At 63.1% G+C, this 19,865-nt stretch overlaps 1 protein-coding gene across 1 annotated transcript in view; it reads right to left on the bottom strand.

Annotated features, from left to right (window-relative positions):
- Nucleotides 1-489: 489 nt before the first annotated feature.
- Nucleotides 490-19,865, bottom strand: part of MYRF (myelin regulatory factor) — a 33,787-nt gene continuing 14,411 nt past the window's right edge. The window contains 25 exon segments of the mRNA XM_023239916.2: nt 490-3,071; nt 3,273-3,347; nt 4,853-4,958; nt 5,308-5,382; nt 5,611-5,713; nt 7,245-7,496; nt 7,749-7,940; nt 8,061-8,146; nt 8,318-8,398; nt 8,846-8,914; nt 9,243-9,331; nt 9,595-9,608; nt 9,611-9,666; nt 9,739-9,899; nt 10,601-10,710; nt 11,232-11,343; nt 11,669-11,869; nt 12,255-12,345; nt 12,753-12,863; nt 13,032-13,108; nt 14,289-14,484; nt 16,202-16,325; nt 16,418-16,668; nt 17,643-17,922; nt 18,862-18,923. Of these exon segments, the coding sequence (XP_023095684.2) occupies nt 2,991-3,071; nt 3,273-3,347; nt 4,853-4,958; nt 5,308-5,382; nt 5,611-5,713; nt 7,245-7,496; nt 7,749-7,940; nt 8,061-8,146; nt 8,318-8,398; nt 8,846-8,914; nt 9,243-9,331; nt 9,595-9,608; nt 9,611-9,666; nt 9,739-9,899; nt 10,601-10,710; nt 11,232-11,343; nt 11,669-11,869; nt 12,255-12,345; nt 12,753-12,863; nt 13,032-13,108; nt 14,289-14,484; nt 16,202-16,325; nt 16,418-16,668; nt 17,643-17,922; nt 18,862-18,923 (3,055 nt within the window). The 3' untranslated portion in view covers nt 490-2,990.

Below are 19,865 nucleotides of genomic sequence, written 5' to 3'. Positions count from 1 at the left end.
CCTGCTGCCGGGAAGCCCTGCTTTCTACTGTGAGGGGCGAGGAGGGTGAGGGAGGGGAGGCTGTCCTTGTAACGTAAGGCTTCGTGGACAGGGAGGGACCAGCTCTCTCCTCTGTTGTTTTTACAGCAGACTTCTCTGGGAACCCACACCAGTCACGTCTGCCCTGGACCCGTCCCATCCTCTGAATGTACTCTCCCTTCTGTGGGTTGGGCACCTTCGCAAGGCTCAGCTTGTCCCCAAAGGGGAGGTTTTCCTTGGGGAAGGGGGCCACTTTAACCCAGGTAGGGCAGCCGTGGGTCTGGGGGGGGAGTGGCTAGGGAAGGCGGCTGCGGAGTCCTGTTCCCAAGCCTGGCGTGAAGTTGAGAAGGATGTTGGGGTACAACGCATCCACGTGGCTCAGGAACCTCAAGAGATTCCAGTCGGTCTTTGCCCCACAGGCAACTCCCGTCTCCTACCAGAAGAGTCTCAAGAAGAGATGGGGAAGCAAGGTCAGATACAAAGCCATATTTATACATTTATTTATATACGTATATTTACTTCAGAAGAAAAGGACGGGGACAGGAAGCAAGCAGGCCCAGGGCTGCCTCCCTGTGCCCACTCCAGAGTCAGAGTTGGTACGTGATAAATATGAGTCAGCACTCAGGGACAGGAACTGGGAGTTAACTGGGAGGGAGGGACGCTGTATGCACACGCGGGCTTTTATGGGGGCGGGTATAACGTGGGCAGAGGGACTTGTGCGTTGAGAGGCCCTATGTACAGCTTGAAGCTCCGGGGAGATTAGCCCCGCGACTATGGGAATAAATGCCGGAGGGGAGGGGAGGGGAGGGGCGGCTGCTGGACCCCATGTAGGGAATGGAACCAAGACACCCACTTACCAGTGCCAGCCGGGCAGCTGTCAGCCTCCAGCAGGTGACCCGCTCCCCTTCCCTGAAGCCCATCTACCTTACTGGGCTTAAGGCGACTTTGGTCCAAGGTTGACCCCCTCTCAAGCAGCTTGGAGCCCCAGCTTGGCCCCAATCCTCGCACTGAGGACCCCTCCTCAGGCATGGAAACAGCCAGCTGCTAACCAGATTGGGGCAATGCTGTGTCCAGAAGGGCTCCAGGGGGCAGCGGAGGGTCACTTTCCAGTTCAGGACTGAGGGGCCACAGTCCAAGGCCAGGCACCCTCACTGAGGAAGCCCCAGAATCCTATTACAAAGGGTGGGGCTCAGCAGTTTTTAAGGCATTTCGGGAGGGTTTCCCCCACTCTGGGGGAGGGAGAACAGAGTAGTCCTAAGGAAGGCCTGGCCCCCTGCGTGGTGTGGGGAACCGTGGGATTCCTATGTCAGAATGAAGGAGTGGAGCCACGCTGGGGAAGGGGCTGGGAGGCGAGGTATCCCTGCCATCCCCCAACTCCCCTAAGGGTAAGTGCTTTGTGACCCATGCCGGAAGGGGGCCCACAGTTCCCAGGCTTCAAGACCCAGCTCCCCATAGGAAGGCCTCCCATTCAAAGTTGAGAATGAGACTTCAGAGAGGGGTAAGGCCTGGTTCCCAAAGAGGTGGCAGGATACCACAGGGCAGGGACCGCAATTCCCAGGCCCATGCGGACGTGGCTCAGTGATTTCCACATTCTTCTGTGAGCCTGGATGTGGCCTCAGTGCTCCAGGCACCCACTAAGAAAGGTTAACTTAACATTGGCACTTGAGATAAGACTTCTTCCTAACACAAGCCCACTGCTCCATCTCTGGGAGGAGTGAGTGGAGACGGGGCCTGCTGCCGAGCCTGGGTCGCTCCAGCTCAGCTCTCCGAACCCACCATGGGAGCCCTTGATCTGGGGAGACCAGGTGACCAGGAGACAAGAGTGAAGGGGGAAGCCAGAGTCTTGGTGGTCGGGAGTGAGCTGGAGGTCTCAAGCCTCCCTGGGATGGATCAGAGCCAGGCCCCTGTCTCTGCAAGTGTCCCCCTGTCCCCCTGGGCTCTGCACTTCTCCGGGCTTTACCATCTCCAACCTCCACCCCCGCTCTGGCTTAAGTGCATTTTAGTAATTATTTCGTTAATAACAGCAACAACTCTGCATCCACACACCAGCCAAGACCAGCCTGCTGCCTGGCATGGATTCCTGCTCCCCTGCTCAGAGAGAATGATGGGTCCCGGATACTGCTGCAAAGCTCTGGAAACTCCCAGGAACCCAGCCCTTGGGGCCCCGACACCGTCTTGGTGGGGGGGCTCACAGGGAACTTCAGGATACTCCAGGTTCAAGGGTCCGGGGCTTACCTCGCCCACCGCCCCACCTCCCTCACTGGTTCAGCTGGGCACGAAATGTACATAAGGCACATGGTCAGTCTTTCCAACCCATCCAGGGCTGGCTCCAGCTGCCCTGGGAGCTCTTGGGAGCCCGTGTTCCCAGGGAGAAGAGACCTCCTGGGCCACACTTAAAGCTTAAAAGTCCCAAGTCCAGCGTAACAGTCAAACCCCAAAAAGTCCACCACCTCGCCACCCCGCAGGGAGCAGCTGTGAGGGTGATGGCTGCATACTCTCCGCCGACTCATGGATCCAGCCGAGTCTTTGAGGGCTCCGTCCAAGTCCCCAGCTGATAGCAAGGTCAGCAGGTCCCCTCTCCAAAAGAGGGGGGGCTCCCAGTCTCAAAAGGGGAGGGTGGGAGGTAGGCTCTGGACAGTCACAGGCTTACCCTTGCCGCCAGGGTACCTGAGGCCGGCCCTCCAACCACCATAACTGGACAGATAGGAACTGGCCCCGGCCTGGCCCCAGGAGGTCCCTCTGGCTCCCTCCGCGACGTGTGAGGGGCGACCGGCAGGGACAGCAACTCCAGTGTGAGGACTTCCAGTTTCACTAGTCGTGGGGAGGGCCAGGCCCGGTTCAGTCTCTCCAAGGGGGTGCCAGTGAGCAGAGAGCTGGTGGGCAGCGGCTCCAGTGTAACACCACCGCGTCCAGTGTGGAAGGGGCGCCCGGGGACCCGGGCCGTGGTGTGGTGCTGCCTTGGGGAGGGCAGCTCAGTCACACAGGCGGTAGAAGTGGAAATAGTAGTCTGTGGCCGGCAGGACCGGGGCCTCCACGCTGCAGTTGGCCTGACCCTGGGTGGGAGGGGAGCGGGCACAGGTGAGGTGGCTCTGGGGGTGCAGGGCAGGAAGCACCCCGCCCCCGGCGCCGACATCACCTGCCCCTGTGCCCCACGTCCCGCCATGCACTCCGTGAACCCCCGCCTCCCTTCCCCGAGCCCCACGCTGAGCTACAGGCGCCTGGACCTCTGGGGGCAGGTGGGTGCCTGGGCTCACCAGCAGTGCCACCCGGAAGTGGTAGGTGAATTCTCGGAAAGACAGGATGGTCACTGGCCACTGGTGGGACGTGCCCTGGAGAGAGGGGAGAGAGAAGGGTGAACACAGCCCCCCGCCCCTATCCCGACCAGCAGCCCTCACCGGGGCTCCAGGGCAAGTGTCCCAAAGGGTAAAGTGAGCACTGAGAAGAGAGAAGGGAGGGAGCACGCGCTGCTCTGGGGAGTGATGGCAGCCCCCCCTCCACGCACACTCTGTGCCAGGTACCCACAAGCCCACAGCCGCCGTCCCCCGGTCCCTGCCTCCCCTCACCCATTACGCTCCAGGCACAAAGTATGTCATTAACCCCAACCTCACTACAACCCAGGAAGGTGATGCTGCTGGTAGATGAGGAAGCCGAGTTCCAGCCTAAAATCACAGGGCACCGGGTGGCAGAGCTGGGGTTGACACACGGGTCTGGCCTGCTCTCCTTCGCCAGGGAGCGTGAGGCCCGGCTTCAGACCGCTTGCCCATCTCCCCCCTGAGGCTTTGGCTCGGCCTCCAGGGATGTGGATTCTGGCCTGCGCTCCACATCCGAAGACGAGGGGCTGGCCGGGCTCTCCCTCTACTTCCGGGCACGTTCTCCTCTGCGCCTGTTTCGAGGCTCCCACCCACCCCTCCACTCGTTACTTTCTGCACATCTTTTCTCCTCAGCTAGAGGGTGCGTTCTTCCCAGGCAAGGCCTGGGTCCACCCCGCCTGCCTCCCCACTGCTGAGCCCAGGACAGGGCCTGGGCTAGAGGGGCCCCGACACATACTTGTTGAATAACCACGAATTGGTGAGAAGAAGTCCCCTTAACCCGTGCTGAGAGTCACAACTTTGGGTTACGTGGGGGTCACATGGCCAGTGAGGAGCTGAACAAGGAAAGGGTCTCGCCCATTTGGTTCTCCGAGCGGGAGGCAGGCCTCTACGAAATCGCCGAGAGATCTTCCAAAATGGTGGCTTGAACCATGCCGCTGCCCAGTGTGAACTCACTGGGCCCAGTGTGAGCCGCTGCCCGTGCTCCTTCCCGTTTCCCGCCCCCTAGCCCTTGCCACGTGTCCGGCTCTGCCAGAAGGCCACCCAGTCCCTGGCCTCCAGACCTCAGCATGTGCTGTCCTACTCCTGGGACACTGTCCTCTCTTCTTTCTCCAGCCGACCCCAAATCATCCTTCAGTTCTCTCTTAAACGTGACTTTTTCGGGGTGGCTGTTCTGACCCCGAGCACAGACAAGGCTGGCTCTCCCTGCCAAGGACTCCTAGATACCCTCCCCACCCGCACCGCTGCGTTCAATCCCAGGTTAGGCCTGGTGGGACTTTTGTCTTCCCAGGGGCTCTGTCAGGGCAGGGCCGGGGATGGGACAGAGGAAGGGCAGGGCCACGAGGCGCTCAGCCGTGACCAGTGCCCCCGTGCCCCCTCCCCAGGGCCCAGAGGCCTAAAGCGTCCCTTGCGGAGGTGCCTTCGCTCTGGTCCCCGGCTCCTTCACCTGTTTGGGGGCGCGGCTGTGCCCGGGGAGAGGAAGCTCTGGGGTGTGGCTGGCCCACGGCTTCCCAGTCGCCCCCTACCTGGGTGTCCTGGTAGGTGTGCAGGCTCTGTGGAAAGTCCCTCTCCTCACACGGCTGCTCCTTTGACATCAGGCTGCACAGCACCACAGACACGGGAGACGAAGAGCTGGGGGAAGGCCCAGTTAGCAGGGAGGTGGGGCTCCTGGGGGCCCCCTCCCAACCAGCCCTCCCCTCCACCTCCCCTGCCCCGCTGAAACAAGCCGCGAGTCCGCACGCGGCCTGACAACGATGCCCACGGGTCAAGGCCCGAGACGGCCGCAAACCCTTTGCCGTCTACCGTCCCACATGGCGTTCACGCCCCGGTGCAACCACGGTGTGGTTGACAGATGAGAAGCTGAAGCCCAGAGACTGCCAGGGTCACACAGCCAGTCAAGCGCAGAGCGAGCAATAAAGTTGGCGTCGCTCCTCAGACCCCTTCCCCGGGTTGCCGGGGACCCCCACGTCCCTCCACTCACTTCATCTGCAGAGTCAGGCTGAGGTGCAGCGGGGTGCCGCTGCTGACAGGGATGTGGTAGGTGAAGTTTCCGGGCCTGAGAGGGCAAACATGGCTGCTGCTTAGTCCAAGGCTACCCTGCTGAGGCCCCCTGCCTGGACTCCCCGCCCCCCCACCTCCGTCTGTCCTGGAGCTCACGGAAAGAGACTGTGCCACCTCTGGGGTGGGGGAAGGGGGATGACATCTGAGCATCTGTACTGCCTGGGCTCACGTCACCTGAGGGAGTCTGTCCTTGGGGTGAGGGGAGGGGGGCAGCCAGGCCCACCTGCAGGCATCCTCTGGAGCGCAGTACTGGGAAGTGATGGGCATTGAGTTCTCCAGCACCTGGATGGAGGTCAGGGAGGGCACTGGGTCTGCAAGGAGAGAGGCTGTTGGGGCAGGGAGGAGGGTGACAGGGGCGAGAAGCCGCCAAGCCCTTCCTCGCCAGACTCGCGTTCAGTCACACACACACCTTAGTATAGATAAGTTTCAGGTCATTCTTTCCAGACCCCCCACAATGGCCAGGGTCACACCACCCTCCGCCCCAGCAGCACTACGAAGAGCCAGTTCCCGGGAGCCTGAGGCCCGCCTCCTTGACAGGAACCTGCACACCAGGGGCAGGGATGGGTGCCGGGGGGTGCACAGGAGCCCGCCCACAGTGCTCTGCTCCTGACTGCACACGCTTTTCAACACTCAGTTCAGAGGCATCAGGTTGGTACCTTGAAATCAGCCATGGTGGGAGTATTCGCCACAAATCGGGGCTTTTTTTTTTTTTTTTTTCCCTCCAGAGCCAACTGTGAGACACCTGCCAGCACCACACTCCTGGGGGCCTGTGGCCCTCTGTGAAGGAATCCGCCACGACTGGCTGACTGGCGGGACTGAAGCGTGACACGGAGGGCGGGTGAGGTCATCTCAGCTCACCTACAGGCTAGCTGCTGCCTGCCTGACCATCCCACCGAGGGAGGGGAGGCTGGGGCCACCGAACATGTGCTCAGCTCCGTGAGGCACAGCCAGGCACCCAGGGGCCCCAGCAGGCCCATGGGCCCACGGACACCACACACAGACAAGATGGAAGAGACCCTCACGTGTCTCTTCTGGGCAAACTCCTGCGGTCCTTCAGAGACTCAGCTCCAATGTCACCTCCTCCGGGGAGGCCTTCTTGATCACCTCTCCACCCCCGCCTGGATTACATGCCCTCCCCAGTCACCAAGCTGCCTGCAAAGTCCCCTCAGAGCTGCGGCCCGCCCCTACGCTGCCGTGTTCTCACGTCTCTGAGCCATCCGGGGCCGGGCACGTGTGTCCTCAGCACCCGCAGCCCCCCACCCCCCTGTACAATTGAACTTCAGTCTCGGCAAGTCACAGTTTCTAAGCTTTTTTTTTTCCCTCTAAGCCACAAAACCCATCAAGTGAAAGCCAATGAGAAGGCCCAATACCTAGAGCAGAGCTGCCTGGGAAGCCTGGAAGGCCCCTGGCCTCCTCTGCAGCCCCCAGGACGGCCGGCAGGGTGCGTCGGAGGAGTCAGTGGCAGACAGAAAACCCGTGCGGCCAAGGGTTCTCTGGCTTGGTGACAACCAAAGCCTTGAGATTTGGAAAGCTGGGGGGGCGCGGGGGGAGACCCTACACAGCACCTTCCTTGCCCTGGCATGGGGGCGAAGGAGCCAGGCCCCGGTGTCGGGGAGATGGAATCCTAGCTCTGCCGCTGACAGGCCGAGCACCCTGTCTCCGTTTCCCCATCTGAACTACGGGGATGATCCCCTCCTTGCAGGAATATGTAAGGATTAAATGAGGCGAGCTCCATAAGGCTCCTGGCCTCATCCCTGCTACTTAGTAATGCCCAGCAAGCGTCCGTGGGCTGGCAATCCCGCGCCAGGCGTTCAGGTGGCTGAGCTGAGAAGATGGGGGGCAAGGTAGGGCAAGTACCTGGCTGGCCCTGGGCCCGAGTGGGCCGAGCAGGGCTCAGGCCGGGCTGGGGAAGCCCTCTGCGGGCCCGGCCGTGGAGACCAAGGCTGGGGCTGTTCTTGGCTTTGCCCTGCCCTCCAGGGAAGGGGACTTCAGGGCTGGCCAGAGGCTCTGAGCTCTTTGGATGCTTGGAGTGGCCAATACCATTGGCCGACAGGCCCCAGGACTTGGCTCTGATGTTGGTGACTGGTAGGAGGGCCATCTGGCCGGGGCCTGTGGACAGAACCAGGGGTAGGCTGAGAAGAAGGCACAGGCAGCAACTGGCTACCTCCTGTCCAGCTTTCTCTAGGACTTCACCAGACAGTGGGGGACCCCCATCTGTCTCTTGGTCCCCTCAGGGAGACCCACGAGTCTTCCTCCGGAGCCTCATTCTGGGCTCCCGGACACCCTCCCTCCAATGAGTCTTCGGGGTCTTTCTCTGGACTCCCATAACACCCCCTCAACCCGAACCCAAGACAGCCATACCTGAGCGGTTGGTGGAGGGGCTGGGACTGGGGCTGAGGCCATGGCCAGGGTTAAAGCTGGAGCCAAGACTAGGGGCAGGGGTAGGGCTGGGGGTGGAGGAGGAACAGCAGATGACTGGACAAGGGCGGCTGGAGCACAGGTCCAAAGTGGGGATGACAGGGCCTGGGGCTGAGCTGCTCAGGCCGGTGGTAACTGCGGAAGCCAGGGGCCGTATGAGCGAGCAGCAGGCAGCTGAGCCCCGCGCCCCCGCCGCCCCAGAACGCAGCCACCTCTCCCCCATCCCAACCCTCCAGACCCCCCACAGGCACGCACCCAGCAGCAAAGAGGGCCGTGTGCCTGGCAGCCCGGTGGTCACAGGCGACTGTCGGAGCTGAGTGGTCCCAAAGCTCTGGCTGGACCTGCTGGGGGAGGGAGGGCTGAGCTCAGAGGACAGCCTCAACAGGGAGGCCTGGGGGTTCCGGCAGAGCAGGAGGGACAGGAGGAGGTGGACAGGGATGGTGGAAAGGAGGCAGGGAGAAGGGTGGCAGGAGCCAGAGGCAGGAGGGCAGGGGCTCGGTCCAGACACGTACCATGGGCACCTGGCCTCACTCCCCCCAGGGTGCTGGGGCCGGAGCAGGGCCAGAAGACAGGAAGTGGACACAGCAAAAGAGCTAACGGGCAGCAGAGAGGAACAGGAGGGGGGGATAGGTGCAGGGGAGGAGAGAGAAAAGAAACAGTCAGAGATAGCCCAGGAGCTGAGGTGACAGTGGGCAAACAGAGCCCAAGATCCCACGGTGGCCCTCTTTCCCCCGCCCCTCCCCCCATGCCCATTCCAACCTGGGCCCCTCGATGCCCTCTGACTCTCAGAGGCCCAGCTACCTAAAGGAGCACTGAACGGGCCCACGAGACACACTGGCTTCGGTAGGGACCGGGAAATGTCTGCCCCTCCTCCAGGGAGACCTTCCCAGCCACCCCTGCAAGCCTCCAGCAGGCCGAGAGCCTGAAGCGCTATCCCCTTTGGAGGAGACAGCCTCCACGGCTCCTCTGACCCTGGGCTGCCCACCAAAGCCCCACCTGTCCTGGCGGCTTGGCCAGCAGCCAGGCCTCCAGGGACATACCCATCGGTTTCCACCAGGTCCTCCTCGGTGCGCAGGCTCAGCACATACAGTGTAGACATGGACACCACGCTGGGAGCCACAGAAAAAGGGCCACTGTTAGAGCTGGAGCTACTGTCCCGGCCCCTCTCTCTAGGGCAGGGTCTGTGGTCCTTGGCTCCGGGGGTTGGGCTCGCGAGTGACAGTGAACGGTGCCTGCGAGTGGGTCTCCCCAGCCCCAGGGGCACGAGACCGAATGAGGCAGCCCACTTCCTTCCCTGAGACGTCCCCCTGTCCCTCCATCCCTCCGTGAGGTCTCCTCTCCCGGCCACATCTTCCTCTCCCCCCCCCCAAGGCCCGGGCCCAAGGGACAGCTCAACTTCCCCAGCCGGCCACCCCTGGAGCCAGGGGGACAAGTCACCTGAAGGCCATGACCACCACCAGGGCAATGATGGTTCCCTGCAGGAAGCGCTGGCTGATGCAGGCCTGGTCTGGGACCACAGATGACGACTGAGGACCGAGCGTAAAAGGGGAAGAAGCAGAAGAGGCCCAGACTGAGGGAGCCCGTGGTCTCACTCAGTGTGGACTCTGCCGGACGTGGGGGTGCTAAGGTCTGCTCGTTCCTACGGGGGAGGGGGGGGGCAGCGGGAGACGAAGGAGAAACGGGGCCAGAGGGCTAGAGAGCTGGGAAGCGAGGGGAAGTGCTTGCAGTCCGAGAGCCTGGAGGAGGAGGGCCCCGGTCCCACCCGCCTCCCGTCCGCGCCCGTCCTCACCTTGCTGGCCACCTTGGGGGCCTCTTCTTGTGGGGGACGCTGCCCGCCCGGCTGAACTGGCTCCCGGCATGGCTGCAGCAAGAGGGCCAGGGTCAGAGGTGCCTCTGGGAGAGGGGTCTGGCCCCCGCCTGGCCCCGCCCCCACCTGAAGGCACCCGAGCTGCCAGTGGACTTGAGGCTGTCCAGCCGCCGCAGTTTGGCCAGCTTGTGGCTCCAGCGCTCCAGCTCGTCGATGCGCGTCTCCAGGTTGTCCGTCAGCTTGCACAACTCCTTCACGGCACCCACGTTCTCCATGAAGATGCGCTCCTGCCGCGGGCGGCCGGCACGGTCAGCCCCTGGGAACCCTGGGCTACGGGGAGCAGGACCCACGGCCGCCTGGAAGTCCCCAAAGCCTCCCCGCCCGGGTCGGCCTCGGCAGCCGCCAACTCCCCGCGCCTGCCTCCAAACAGCACCCCCGCCTCTGCACCTTCGCGCCGCCATCCGGCCAGCCCTTCCCACCCCTCCTCGCCGTCTGAACCCCGTCTCTCAGAGGCCCCCACCCTCTGATGAACGTGATCTCAGGCTTCAGCTCCTTATTGCTCAGCCAAGGCCAAGACATAGTACTACACGCTCCTTGATGCCCGGCCTCATGCCAGGTAGTTACAAACATCACCCTCACGCTCCGCTGTGCGTTTCAGCTTCTCAATAACCACCTGGGAAGGTCTTGGCAGTGGACTATCTCTAGCCTCCTTTCAAAGGGGAGGAAAATGATCCCCAGGGAGCTTCCGCTTGCTGTGGATCACACAACCATCGTGTCGCCAAGTCCCCAGCTGGCCCTTGAACGCTCACCCCCTTTCCCCCGGGGGGCGGGGGGGGGGGTGGGCAGGGGGCTCCGGAGGCAGCATGAGGGAAGACTGGGCTGCCTGCCCCCTCTGCACTTCAGTGCCCCCAGTCTCTAAGTGGGAGATAACACCCCAGCTGGTCCACCCTCGGCCCTTGGGCTCTCTCCATCCCCCCACCCTGCAGACCTTGTTCACCACCAAGAAGTTCTCTATGGTTTTCCCATTGGCAAAGACCACGTCTCCAGTGTCCTTCACGGCCTCAGGCAGGATCTCCTTCACCTCCTGGGCGATGACACCTGGAGAGTCGGGGAGGGTGGGGTACAGAACACCCACAGCGCCAATTATAATGCAAGGAGGGCCCCCAAGTTTGAAGAGGGCGAAATTCTGAGGGCTAGAGATTTGGGATCCAAGGAGCACTGGAGCAGGGGGCTCCCACGGACCAGTGTTCCGAAGGCTGCCGCTCCCTGGCTCCGGTTGTGGGGTTCCCTGGCCTGGGGGAAGGGTGGATTCCTGGGTGTAAGGCTCCCAGGGAAAGCGGGCCTGGATAGAGGCAGGATTCACCTAAGGAGCAGAGGATGCCGGGACCACGATTCCCGGACTTCTAGTGTCCCGGGCACCCAGGGCTGAGGGGCGGGACTTCTAGAGGGCAGGATTCCTAGGCAGGAGTTCCAGGAGTCAAGGAGAGGGGTTCCCGGGAGTGGGGTTTCCAGCGGGCTGGGACAGAGTTGCCAGAGGACAGGGACAGGGGGCGGGGTTACTGCGGGCCGAGGCTGCTGGTTCCGGGACCCCAGCTCCCGTTGACGTAGCAGGTCCCTACCCGTCTCTGGTGCCGTGGCCTCGATGCCTGCGGTGGCTGCAAACTCAGGCTTGTATCTGTAGTGCACCAGCCGCATGCGTGAGATCCTCTTCAGCTGCTCCGTGGTGTCCACCTGCACGGGAACCGGGGCCGAGACTGAACCCCTCCCCTCCCGGGCCCGTCCGAAGTAGGCCCCGGAGCTCAAGACGGTGGGGACCCAGGGTCTGCAGTGCGGAGGGGAGACCTTGCACCAGGGTCGAGCTCCAGAAATCTAGAGCCGGCCTCCCCCATCTCCTTCCCCTGCAGCCCCGCCCTTCCATCTGGCCCCGCCCCTCAGCGAGCCCCGCCCACACACCAATCCGCCCCTCGCGGCCCAGCCCTGCCCCCGGCCCCTCCCGCGGGAAACTCAGCTCTCCCCGCCGCACAGCCCCGCCCCTCGCCCACAGCCCCGCCCCCACCTCCTGCACGTGCTCCTTGGCCCGCAGGTCGGAGGGGTGCATGAGCGAGCCCATGACCTTGACATTGCCGTGCACGACCAACGCCTCGTCGGGTCGGTCCGTGTTGATGCCCACGCGGCCATGGTGGAAGACAGTGTCGGGCACCTGCGCCCGCTGCCACAGCACGTCGCTGTCACTCTCAAACTGGCCTGGGTTGGAGGCCTAGCACAAGTGGGGTGGGGGGGGGGGGGGGGTTGGATCAGTCCCAGGGGACGGGGCACCTGCAGTGCCCTGGGAAACCCTGCCGCCACCCCGCCCGCTCCAGGCAAGGATTCTCACTCTACCATGCCCAACTTCAACAGACCCTCTCATTGTGGCACTTTTCAGTCGCTTGTGGGATCTCAGAAGGCTACCTAGGTCTTGTGTTCCTCCACGCTTGTGGCTCAGAGGGTGGGAACTTGCCCAAAGTCACACCACTAGCACCGAGTGGGATCAGCATTCTAGCTCCTGACCACCCCCCGCCCCCAGTACCCCGTATTCCTCCTGGGTGCTGTTTCTCCCAGCTCTGGGGAGGACTCTCAACCCCTTGGGTGGAGATGGCCCTCACCCTCACGATGATGCGCTCTGAGATCTGGGCAGCCAGCGTGTAGTTCTGGTTCTGTGCATGGGCCTGGAGCGCCACCACCAGCATGAAGTACCTGGGGCGCACAGGGGTTTAGAGGCACCCAGGGCCCTGCCCCACCTGCCCCTGCGCCCCGGCCACCCTTCCCAAGTCTCATGTTCGGTGCTGAGGCTCCTACCACCCCTAGCGGCCGGAGGAGGGGCGGGGGCATTCACAGCTCATCCCACAGAAGAGGAACCTGAGTCTCCACCAGGGGGCAGACATTCCCCAGGACCCACAACTAGGAAACCTTTGAGCTGTTTCATCCAGAAGCCGCGCTTCTGGTCTGTCTCATCCTTAAATCAGTTAGCCTTAGGTACGAGTCTCAGGTCTCTCATCTGTAAAATGGGTCAGTCTGTGGGACACTGACTATGGGGTGGTGTCCTGCTGCCCTTCCTCCTCGGAAATGGAGGGCCTGCCAAGGCAGAGGTCAAGCCCGCTCACCTCTGGTCAGGGTTAGGTTTGCCCTTCTTGCGCATGTTGTTGGCAGTGGTCTCGCTGAAGTGCAAACGCCCCACAGTCACCTTCGTGACCTGCTCAGGAGGCAGATTGACCCTGCAGAGGCGGGGGGTTGGTATTCAGTGGGCAGGGAGGGGGACCCAGTCAAGAATGTGTAGGAGGCAGACACTGGGGGTGCCAGCCGGGCCCCCTCAGCTCCCAGCCCAGCTCCAGGGTCAGCCTTCCCAGGTCCTCCCCCTTCCCCCCACAGGGCCAGACACTCACGTGACAGGGTTAAAGGGCCGCTTGCTTCGGTCGGACTGTGACTGCTCAATGTTGATGGACTGGTTCAGGGCCTCCAGCTGGGGGAGAAAGCAGGGCCCCCGAGGCAGATCAGGGCGAGGGGACCCCCTGGTTCTGCTTCCCTTTACCCACTCGGCCCAGGCCTGGCTCAGCTGGACCTCCCCGGGAAGAGGGGCGGCCCTCTCTTCCACGAGGGCACAGATAGTCCCATCACTCCCCCACCTCTGCACACGCCCACCCACACACGTATTCCACAGAAACACTCACAGCCCCCACGTCCACACCCGCGCACACCCCGACCTCCTCGTACATATCCCAAGCAGGCCTCCATCAACACACACACACACACACACACACACACACACACTCACTCACTCCCCAGACTCTCTCCCACACTCACATCCAGTCCCCTTAACCCTTCTGTGAGCACCGGCTGAGCCAGGCCAAGGAGCCGGCCCGGCTCCCAGCACTGAAGGAAACACACCCAGCTGTTCCCCCAGGATGCGCAAGGGCTCCAAATCAACCCCTCCTGGGGGTGCTGGAGGGGCCTCAGGGCAAGTGTCCCCAGGGACCAGGGACCCCAGCAGAGTGACCAGGGAGGCCAAGGAATGGCCTGCCAGGAGAGGAGGGATGGACTGGGCATTCTCAGGGCATCCCAGAGAAACGGAGCTGCTTCCGGAAAGCAGGTGCTATGAACAGGCCCAGATGGTCTGGGGCACAGCAAACGGCAGGGCAGGAATGAAAGGCTGGATCCCAAAGGCCTTTGTGGGCTAAGCTTAGAAGTCATGGCTCTTTGCTGGGAGGGCACCAGGTGTCTCGGGGGAGCATGAGCTGAGTGCCAGAGTAGAAGCCGCTGTGGACGTTCAGAGAAGCGGCAGGGGTCGGAGGGGCACGTGGTCTGGTCCAGGGGGAGGCAGAGGGGAGACGTGAGAGGAGGGACCAAGGCGGGCAATGCCCTAGGAGAACAGCCAGGCCTGGTGCGTGAGCCTAGAGCGAGGCGTGAGTTGGCAGGGACTCCATTTGGGGATGGGGAGCTAAGGCAGCCGACAGAGGAGTCAGGAGAAGGGTCTCTGCTGGGGGTGCAGACTTGGGGTCACAGGGTAGAGGAGGAATTAGGAAGCCTGAGGAGGCTGACGGGGCACAGGGACACTCTCTTTGCCTTGGGGTCTCTCAAGCTCCCCCCAGCATTCCTGACTCGCCTCTGCTCCCCTCCCCTCCTGGCTGAGCCCCCAAACCTGCCTTCACTCCGTGCAGTTTCAGGTAGAAGCAGTCAAGGGGCTTGAGGCCTTCGGGCGTCTTGACGTACTTGGGCTCCCCCAGCATGCCGATGTATACGGTCACCTGAAAGTGGTTCTTCTTCTGACACACGAAGGCGTCGTCGCCCACCGAAAAGTTGAAGCCCTTGTCAGCGTCCACGCGGTAGGTGAGCATGGGCCTGGGGGCAGAGGAAGGGACTCACTGGAGCCACCGCCCCCCCCCCCCCCCCCCACCAAACCTGGAATGTTCCTCCTACACGCCTGCATTCCAAAGCAGCTTCCTATCTGGGACCCCCCGATCCTCAAACCACTCAGGCGGCTGCCCCCACTTCTCAGAAATGGAAACTGAGTCCCCAGAAGGATTTTGAGCTCAGGTCTGCCTCGGCCAATATTCTTTCCTCTACAAGGCTGGGACCAGCCCACCCTGGTGACGGGGGAGGCAGGGCAAGACCCCTGGGGCCCACCGCCCAGGCGTGAACTCCTGAGGAGGGGGCGCCTCATCACGCTTGGCTCCTTCCCAGAATGCTGCCTGAAGCCCCCTCCCTCACGGGAGATGGGGTGAGAGAGGGTGCGTCTGCAGAGCCTCACTGGCCTGACAGCTGGTTGCCATGGAAACGGTGGAACCAGGCGCCGGCTCTGAGCGCTGGCCCGGCCCCTGCCCACTGGCTTGCTCAAGCCCCCAAAGTCCTCATTCTGACTCTTCCCTCTGCCCAAGTGGGGAGAGGGGCACTCTGGGCGGCCGGGACTCGGCCTCGGTTTACCCGTCTGTTGCTGGGGAAGTATTCCAAGTAAGGATCCTTTGGGGGACCTCTAGTTGGCAGGAAAGGGGGGCAACCGTTGGCCCGTCCTTACCCAGGTCCCCAGGCACAAGCAGTACCCTCCCCAGCTCCCCCGGTGCCTGGGGCCTGCCTGGAGGAGGATGGGAGAAGAGAATGCTTCCAAACTTGGGGGGAAGAGTCTGGCTAACTTCTACCGGAAGGCCTGGGGCTCCACCCACCTGCCTGCCCCAGGAGAATACCCCGGAAGTACACGGGCCACTCTGGGGGCCTCAGCTGCCAGCTTCCTGGCCTTAAGGCCTGGAGTGGCAGGGCTGGCCCAGAAAGCATGGTGGTAAGAGTGGGGGGTCCTCACCAGGCCATAAGGGCGGGATCCCTAAAGACGTCTCCCCCAGCCCTGGCAGGGCCTCAAGGGATACTTCAGCCACTACAGCAGCTGGACCGCCGCCCCCCCCCTCCCCAGCCCTGAGGGCTTCTGGCTAAGAATCCCACATGGCCTGGGGTACCCGACTCGGGGAGACTGGTCTGTTCCACCCTGCCCAGGCCTGGCAATGTCGCGGGGAGTTGGTGAGCGACGCTCTCACCTCCACGGAACTTCGACAAGAGTGAGGGGGGTGGACCCAGAGTGCTCCTGGCCTGGTCCCAGGAAGTTGAATCCACATGGGTGGGTGCTGAGGGAAAGCTAGGAACGCCCGGACAGCCCGTCCTCCCCCACCCCCTCCCCCCCCCCCCCCCCCCAGCCAGGGAGGGGGCTGCTGGAAGGGCCCGGCCAACACAGCTTCCTGCTACCTTCCTGGAATGCAGGAGTGGAGGAGGCGGACGAGAGGAGGAGCCAGAGAACACCCATCCACCCACGTCTCCCTGCCTTGGCTCCCACCGGCCCCTCCCTGGTGGACACCACCTTCTGAAGGAGGCCTTGGGCTGGCCCAGAAGTCCAGAACCCCGAGTTCCAGTCCCGGCTCTGCCCTGAGCCTGCTTTTCCACTGTAAACCGGGACCACCTGGTACCCAGTGTGCTCCCAAGCCCCGCTCTAGGACCGTGATGCCAGGGCTGGGGGCGGGGGGCGGGGTCCCCGGATACGGTGACCAGGAGGGGTGGGGTCGGGGCACAGGTCACTTACAGCTCCTTGTAGTTTGCGTCGTACAGCGTTGCCCACTTGTTCTGCTGATGCGGTTGCCACTTGATGGATTGGTAGTTGGGATCCAGGTAGGAGCCACTAAGGCTATCATTGTCCTGCAGGAGACCTGGAGGGAAGGAGCGCCCATGTGGGCCCTGCGCCCCACTCCCCAGCTTCAAGGGTTGGCTCCCTGTGAGGTCCAGCAGGCCAGGCACGTACCTGGTGAGGGTGCACCCGGTGGGTGCCAAGGTGGCGTCTGGACCCGGGCGATGCTGAGGGGCAAGGAGCCGGGGCCGGGGGAGAGTGGGCCCTGGGGAGGCCAGGGTGGGGAAGGGGCTCGAGCTGGGTGCGGGGGCAGGGACGTCGCGGTCCCGGGCTCCTGTTTGATCATTCCATTCAGCATCTGGGCATTAAGGGTGTTGGGAGGTGATTCGGAGTGCTTCCTCTTCTTGGAGGGGTGTGTGGGGAGCCTGGGGGCGACACGGGTGCAGGTCTTGGGGGGATGGCTCTTCCTGAGCCCCCTCCCACTAGGCAATAGCCTTCTTCCCATCTTCAACCTGTTTCAGCAGGATTTACCTAATCCAGAGGACACCTCCTCCAGGAAGCCCCTGGGCTTTACCTTCTCACTGCCGCCCCCCATCACTCTGTGTTGTCATTCTCTTTTTCTGTCACTCCTCCCTTCTCCTGAGATTACGGAATTCAAGGAGGGCAGAGGCCACACCTGACTTGTCGGTGTGTCCCCATCATGCCCGGCGATAGGCCTGGTGCACAGCATCCTCAGAATCGTTTGTGGAATGAACAAGTCGGTCCCTTCCCTGTGGTGTCACTCTCAGTGCCACTCTTTATAGTTGGGGGCTCCACAGAGAGCAGCCTCCATGGTCAGAAACAAGCCACAGAAGGCATGGGCCACGAAGGGTGGGAAGGAGAGTTTCTTGGGGAGGAGGCTGCGGAATCTCGGCTTGAACGAAACCTTTTGCGACATCTCAATGTGTAAGATAAATAGACAAAATGATAATTCTGCTGGTTGGAGTCAGAATGGGGTGCTTGGGTCTATGGCTCACACTTCCGCAGGAGGCCCAGGACTCCACGATCGGGTTAGAAAGTCCCTGGTGTCTGGGAAAGGATACAGCCTGAGGTTCAAGTCCTGGCTCTGCCCCTTCCTACTTTCACGACCTGGGCAAGCGTTTCCTCCCCTGGGGGCCCCAGTTTACCTATCTGGGCAATGGGGGTGGCCATGCTCACCAAATAAGGTAGTCGTAAGCGCTTGGCCGTGGCTATAAATCTCCAGCAGGTTTCTGGGCACATATGCATACGTGTGCTGACCCTCATCTCCTGGGGTCAGAGCCTTCTGCCTTCCTGGTTCGTCCCTGTCCGTACCTCCATCTCTGTCCTGCCTTTTGCCGCCCTGAACCCCGACCCCCAAGCCCACCTGCCCGAGTCTTACTCAGCTCCGTGCTGATTCAGCAGCTGGTGTAGCATCTGGGACTGCTGTGTGTGGTGGAGATCCGTGGGCACCAGCCCCTGCCCCATGGCAGCGTAGGGGGGCATCGGGGGCTCGGCCTTCATGTACAGGTCCCGCTGCAGGACAGGGTAGTGAGGCGGGGGTGGCGGGGGCGGCGGAGGGCCTGGTAGGTGGGCTGGAGGTGGAGGTGGGTGCTCCAGGCGGGAGGGCACTCCCACGTGGCACAGGGACTCAGGGGTAATGGTGCGCAGGAGATGGGGGTCTGCAGGAGAGATGGGGGGGCATCAGAGACCTACCTACATCACGCAGGTTCCCGGGCACCAGCTCTCCCCCGCCCGGCAGGGTCTCCTGATTCCCACCTTCTCCTGAACCAAGCCCCGGGGCTGCCCTCCCACCAGCCCCACGTGGGAGGAGGGCTGGGCAGCCTAGAGGCTGGCCACTAGAGGCCTGGGCAGGGAGACAAGACCCTGTCCAGGGGGCGGGCTGCTTCCCCCCCCACCACCACCCCCCGTCCTAATGGGGTCCTGCCCCCAGACCGGGCTGCCCTCCCTGGGGAGGGCCCACATCCCAAGGTGCTCCCCCAGCCCCCTCTCGGGCCTCATCTTCCTCCGGGCCTCCGGGAGAAGTCTCTCGGGACCCCCAACACAGTCCTGCGGCAGCCCTCCTCCACCGGGAAGCCCCTCCAGCGGGCTCCCAGGGGCCAGCCCCCCAGCTCCCTTTGTTCCCCAGGAGGCATTCCAGAAATGTTTCTGGTAAGATAAACAGAACTCTTGACCCCTCTCTGGGCTGTGGGGAGAAGGCTGCCCGCGCTCCTTCTGTTCTTGGCCACCTGGGGGCCGCTGCACCCCTGGCACCCCCCCCAGGGGGAGGTGGGCCCTGCCGGCCGGCGACGCCTGTACTCAGGCTGCACCCACAGCCTTCCCCAGCCGTCCACTTACCGCCGAAGGGCGCGTCCATGATGGCGCAGGCGGGCAGGCGGGTGGCATCACCGGCAGGGACACTTGCTCAGAGGCAGGGCCAGGCTCCCCACCCGCCCGTGGGGAAACAATAGCCAGCGCCGGGGAGTATTTGACCAGCGATAATCTGGGCCTGTTGGGCGGCCGCTGGCCCCCTCCCTCCCTCGCTCCCTCCCTCCCCGATAAGGCCGCCCCAACCACTTGCCCAAACCCCAGAGGGGGAGGGCGGTGCCCGCTGGACTCACCATTCACCTGCTGGGGGGAGTAGGCCTCGGAGCCCGAGTCTGGGGGAGAGTCCGGCAGTGTGCTGCAGGAGCAGGAGGAAGGGGCTGCTGGGCGGGCAGCACTTCCGTGGGGCAGGGTCCCAGAGACCCTAGAGGCTGGAGGCACTGGGGTCTCCTCGCTCCCGCCCTCAGGGGAATTTCTCTGCACCAGCCACCTTGCCTTGCCAGGCAGGGCCTGGGGCTGAACTCAGGCAGCAGGTCTCGGGCTCCTCCCACCCGGCGTCCCCTCAGACCTACTGGGCACTTGGGGACCGGGAGCCAAGGTCCCCGGTGAGGGCACAGGGATTCAAGGACTCCTCCCAGATGCAGAGGCCAGGCCGGCTCCTCCTTCCCACACCCGCTGAAGCCCCACTTTCCAGAAACTCTAAGGGGCTCCAGGGGGCTAAGCCCGGAGAGATTCGGTGGGGGTCACCATGGGCAGGTGTGGGCCAGGCAGGGAGCCAGCTCCGCCAGGCCTGGGTTTATTTTTCTCTTGCAGGTTCTGTTTTATCAGCGGCTCAGGCAAAAGGAACAAACTCAGGCCTGAGAGACCAACACGTCCTGCGCGAGCCCTGCACTCGCCCGCTGAGGGGAGGCTGTGGCCAAGCAGGGATCCCGCTCCTTGGCCGTCCTGGTCCCCGCATCTGGAAAGACTGCCCGCCACTGGGCCCAGGCAGCTGCCTTGAGGCAGCGAGCCCTCATGGCCACAGCCCTGGGCTGATTCTAGAGTCCTCAGGCTCCCCTGAACGAGCCACCCACCCAACCCCTCAGGCTAGGCGAGGATGACCCAAAAGGCCATAGGGGCTGAATTCTCGGTAGCCCTCAAGGCCACTAGGGCTGACTGGGGTCTCTGCCCTGCGACCCCCATCTCCTGCCTGTTCTCTGTACTCCCCTGACCATGGCCCCCGGTCTCTCTAATGTGTAAAGGTCTCTCACACCCTCTGGTCCCTGCAGTGAAACGCCCCAAGTCCATGGGACCTTGTATT

This window comes from Felis catus, chromosome D1 (genome assembly GCF_018350175.1).
Source record: "Felis catus isolate Fca126 chromosome D1, F.catus_Fca126_mat1.0, whole genome shotgun sequence".
NCBI classification, from domain to species: domain Eukaryota; kingdom Metazoa; phylum Chordata; class Mammalia; order Carnivora; family Felidae; genus Felis; species Felis catus.
This window is presented reverse-complemented; position numbering and strand designations above follow the sequence as displayed.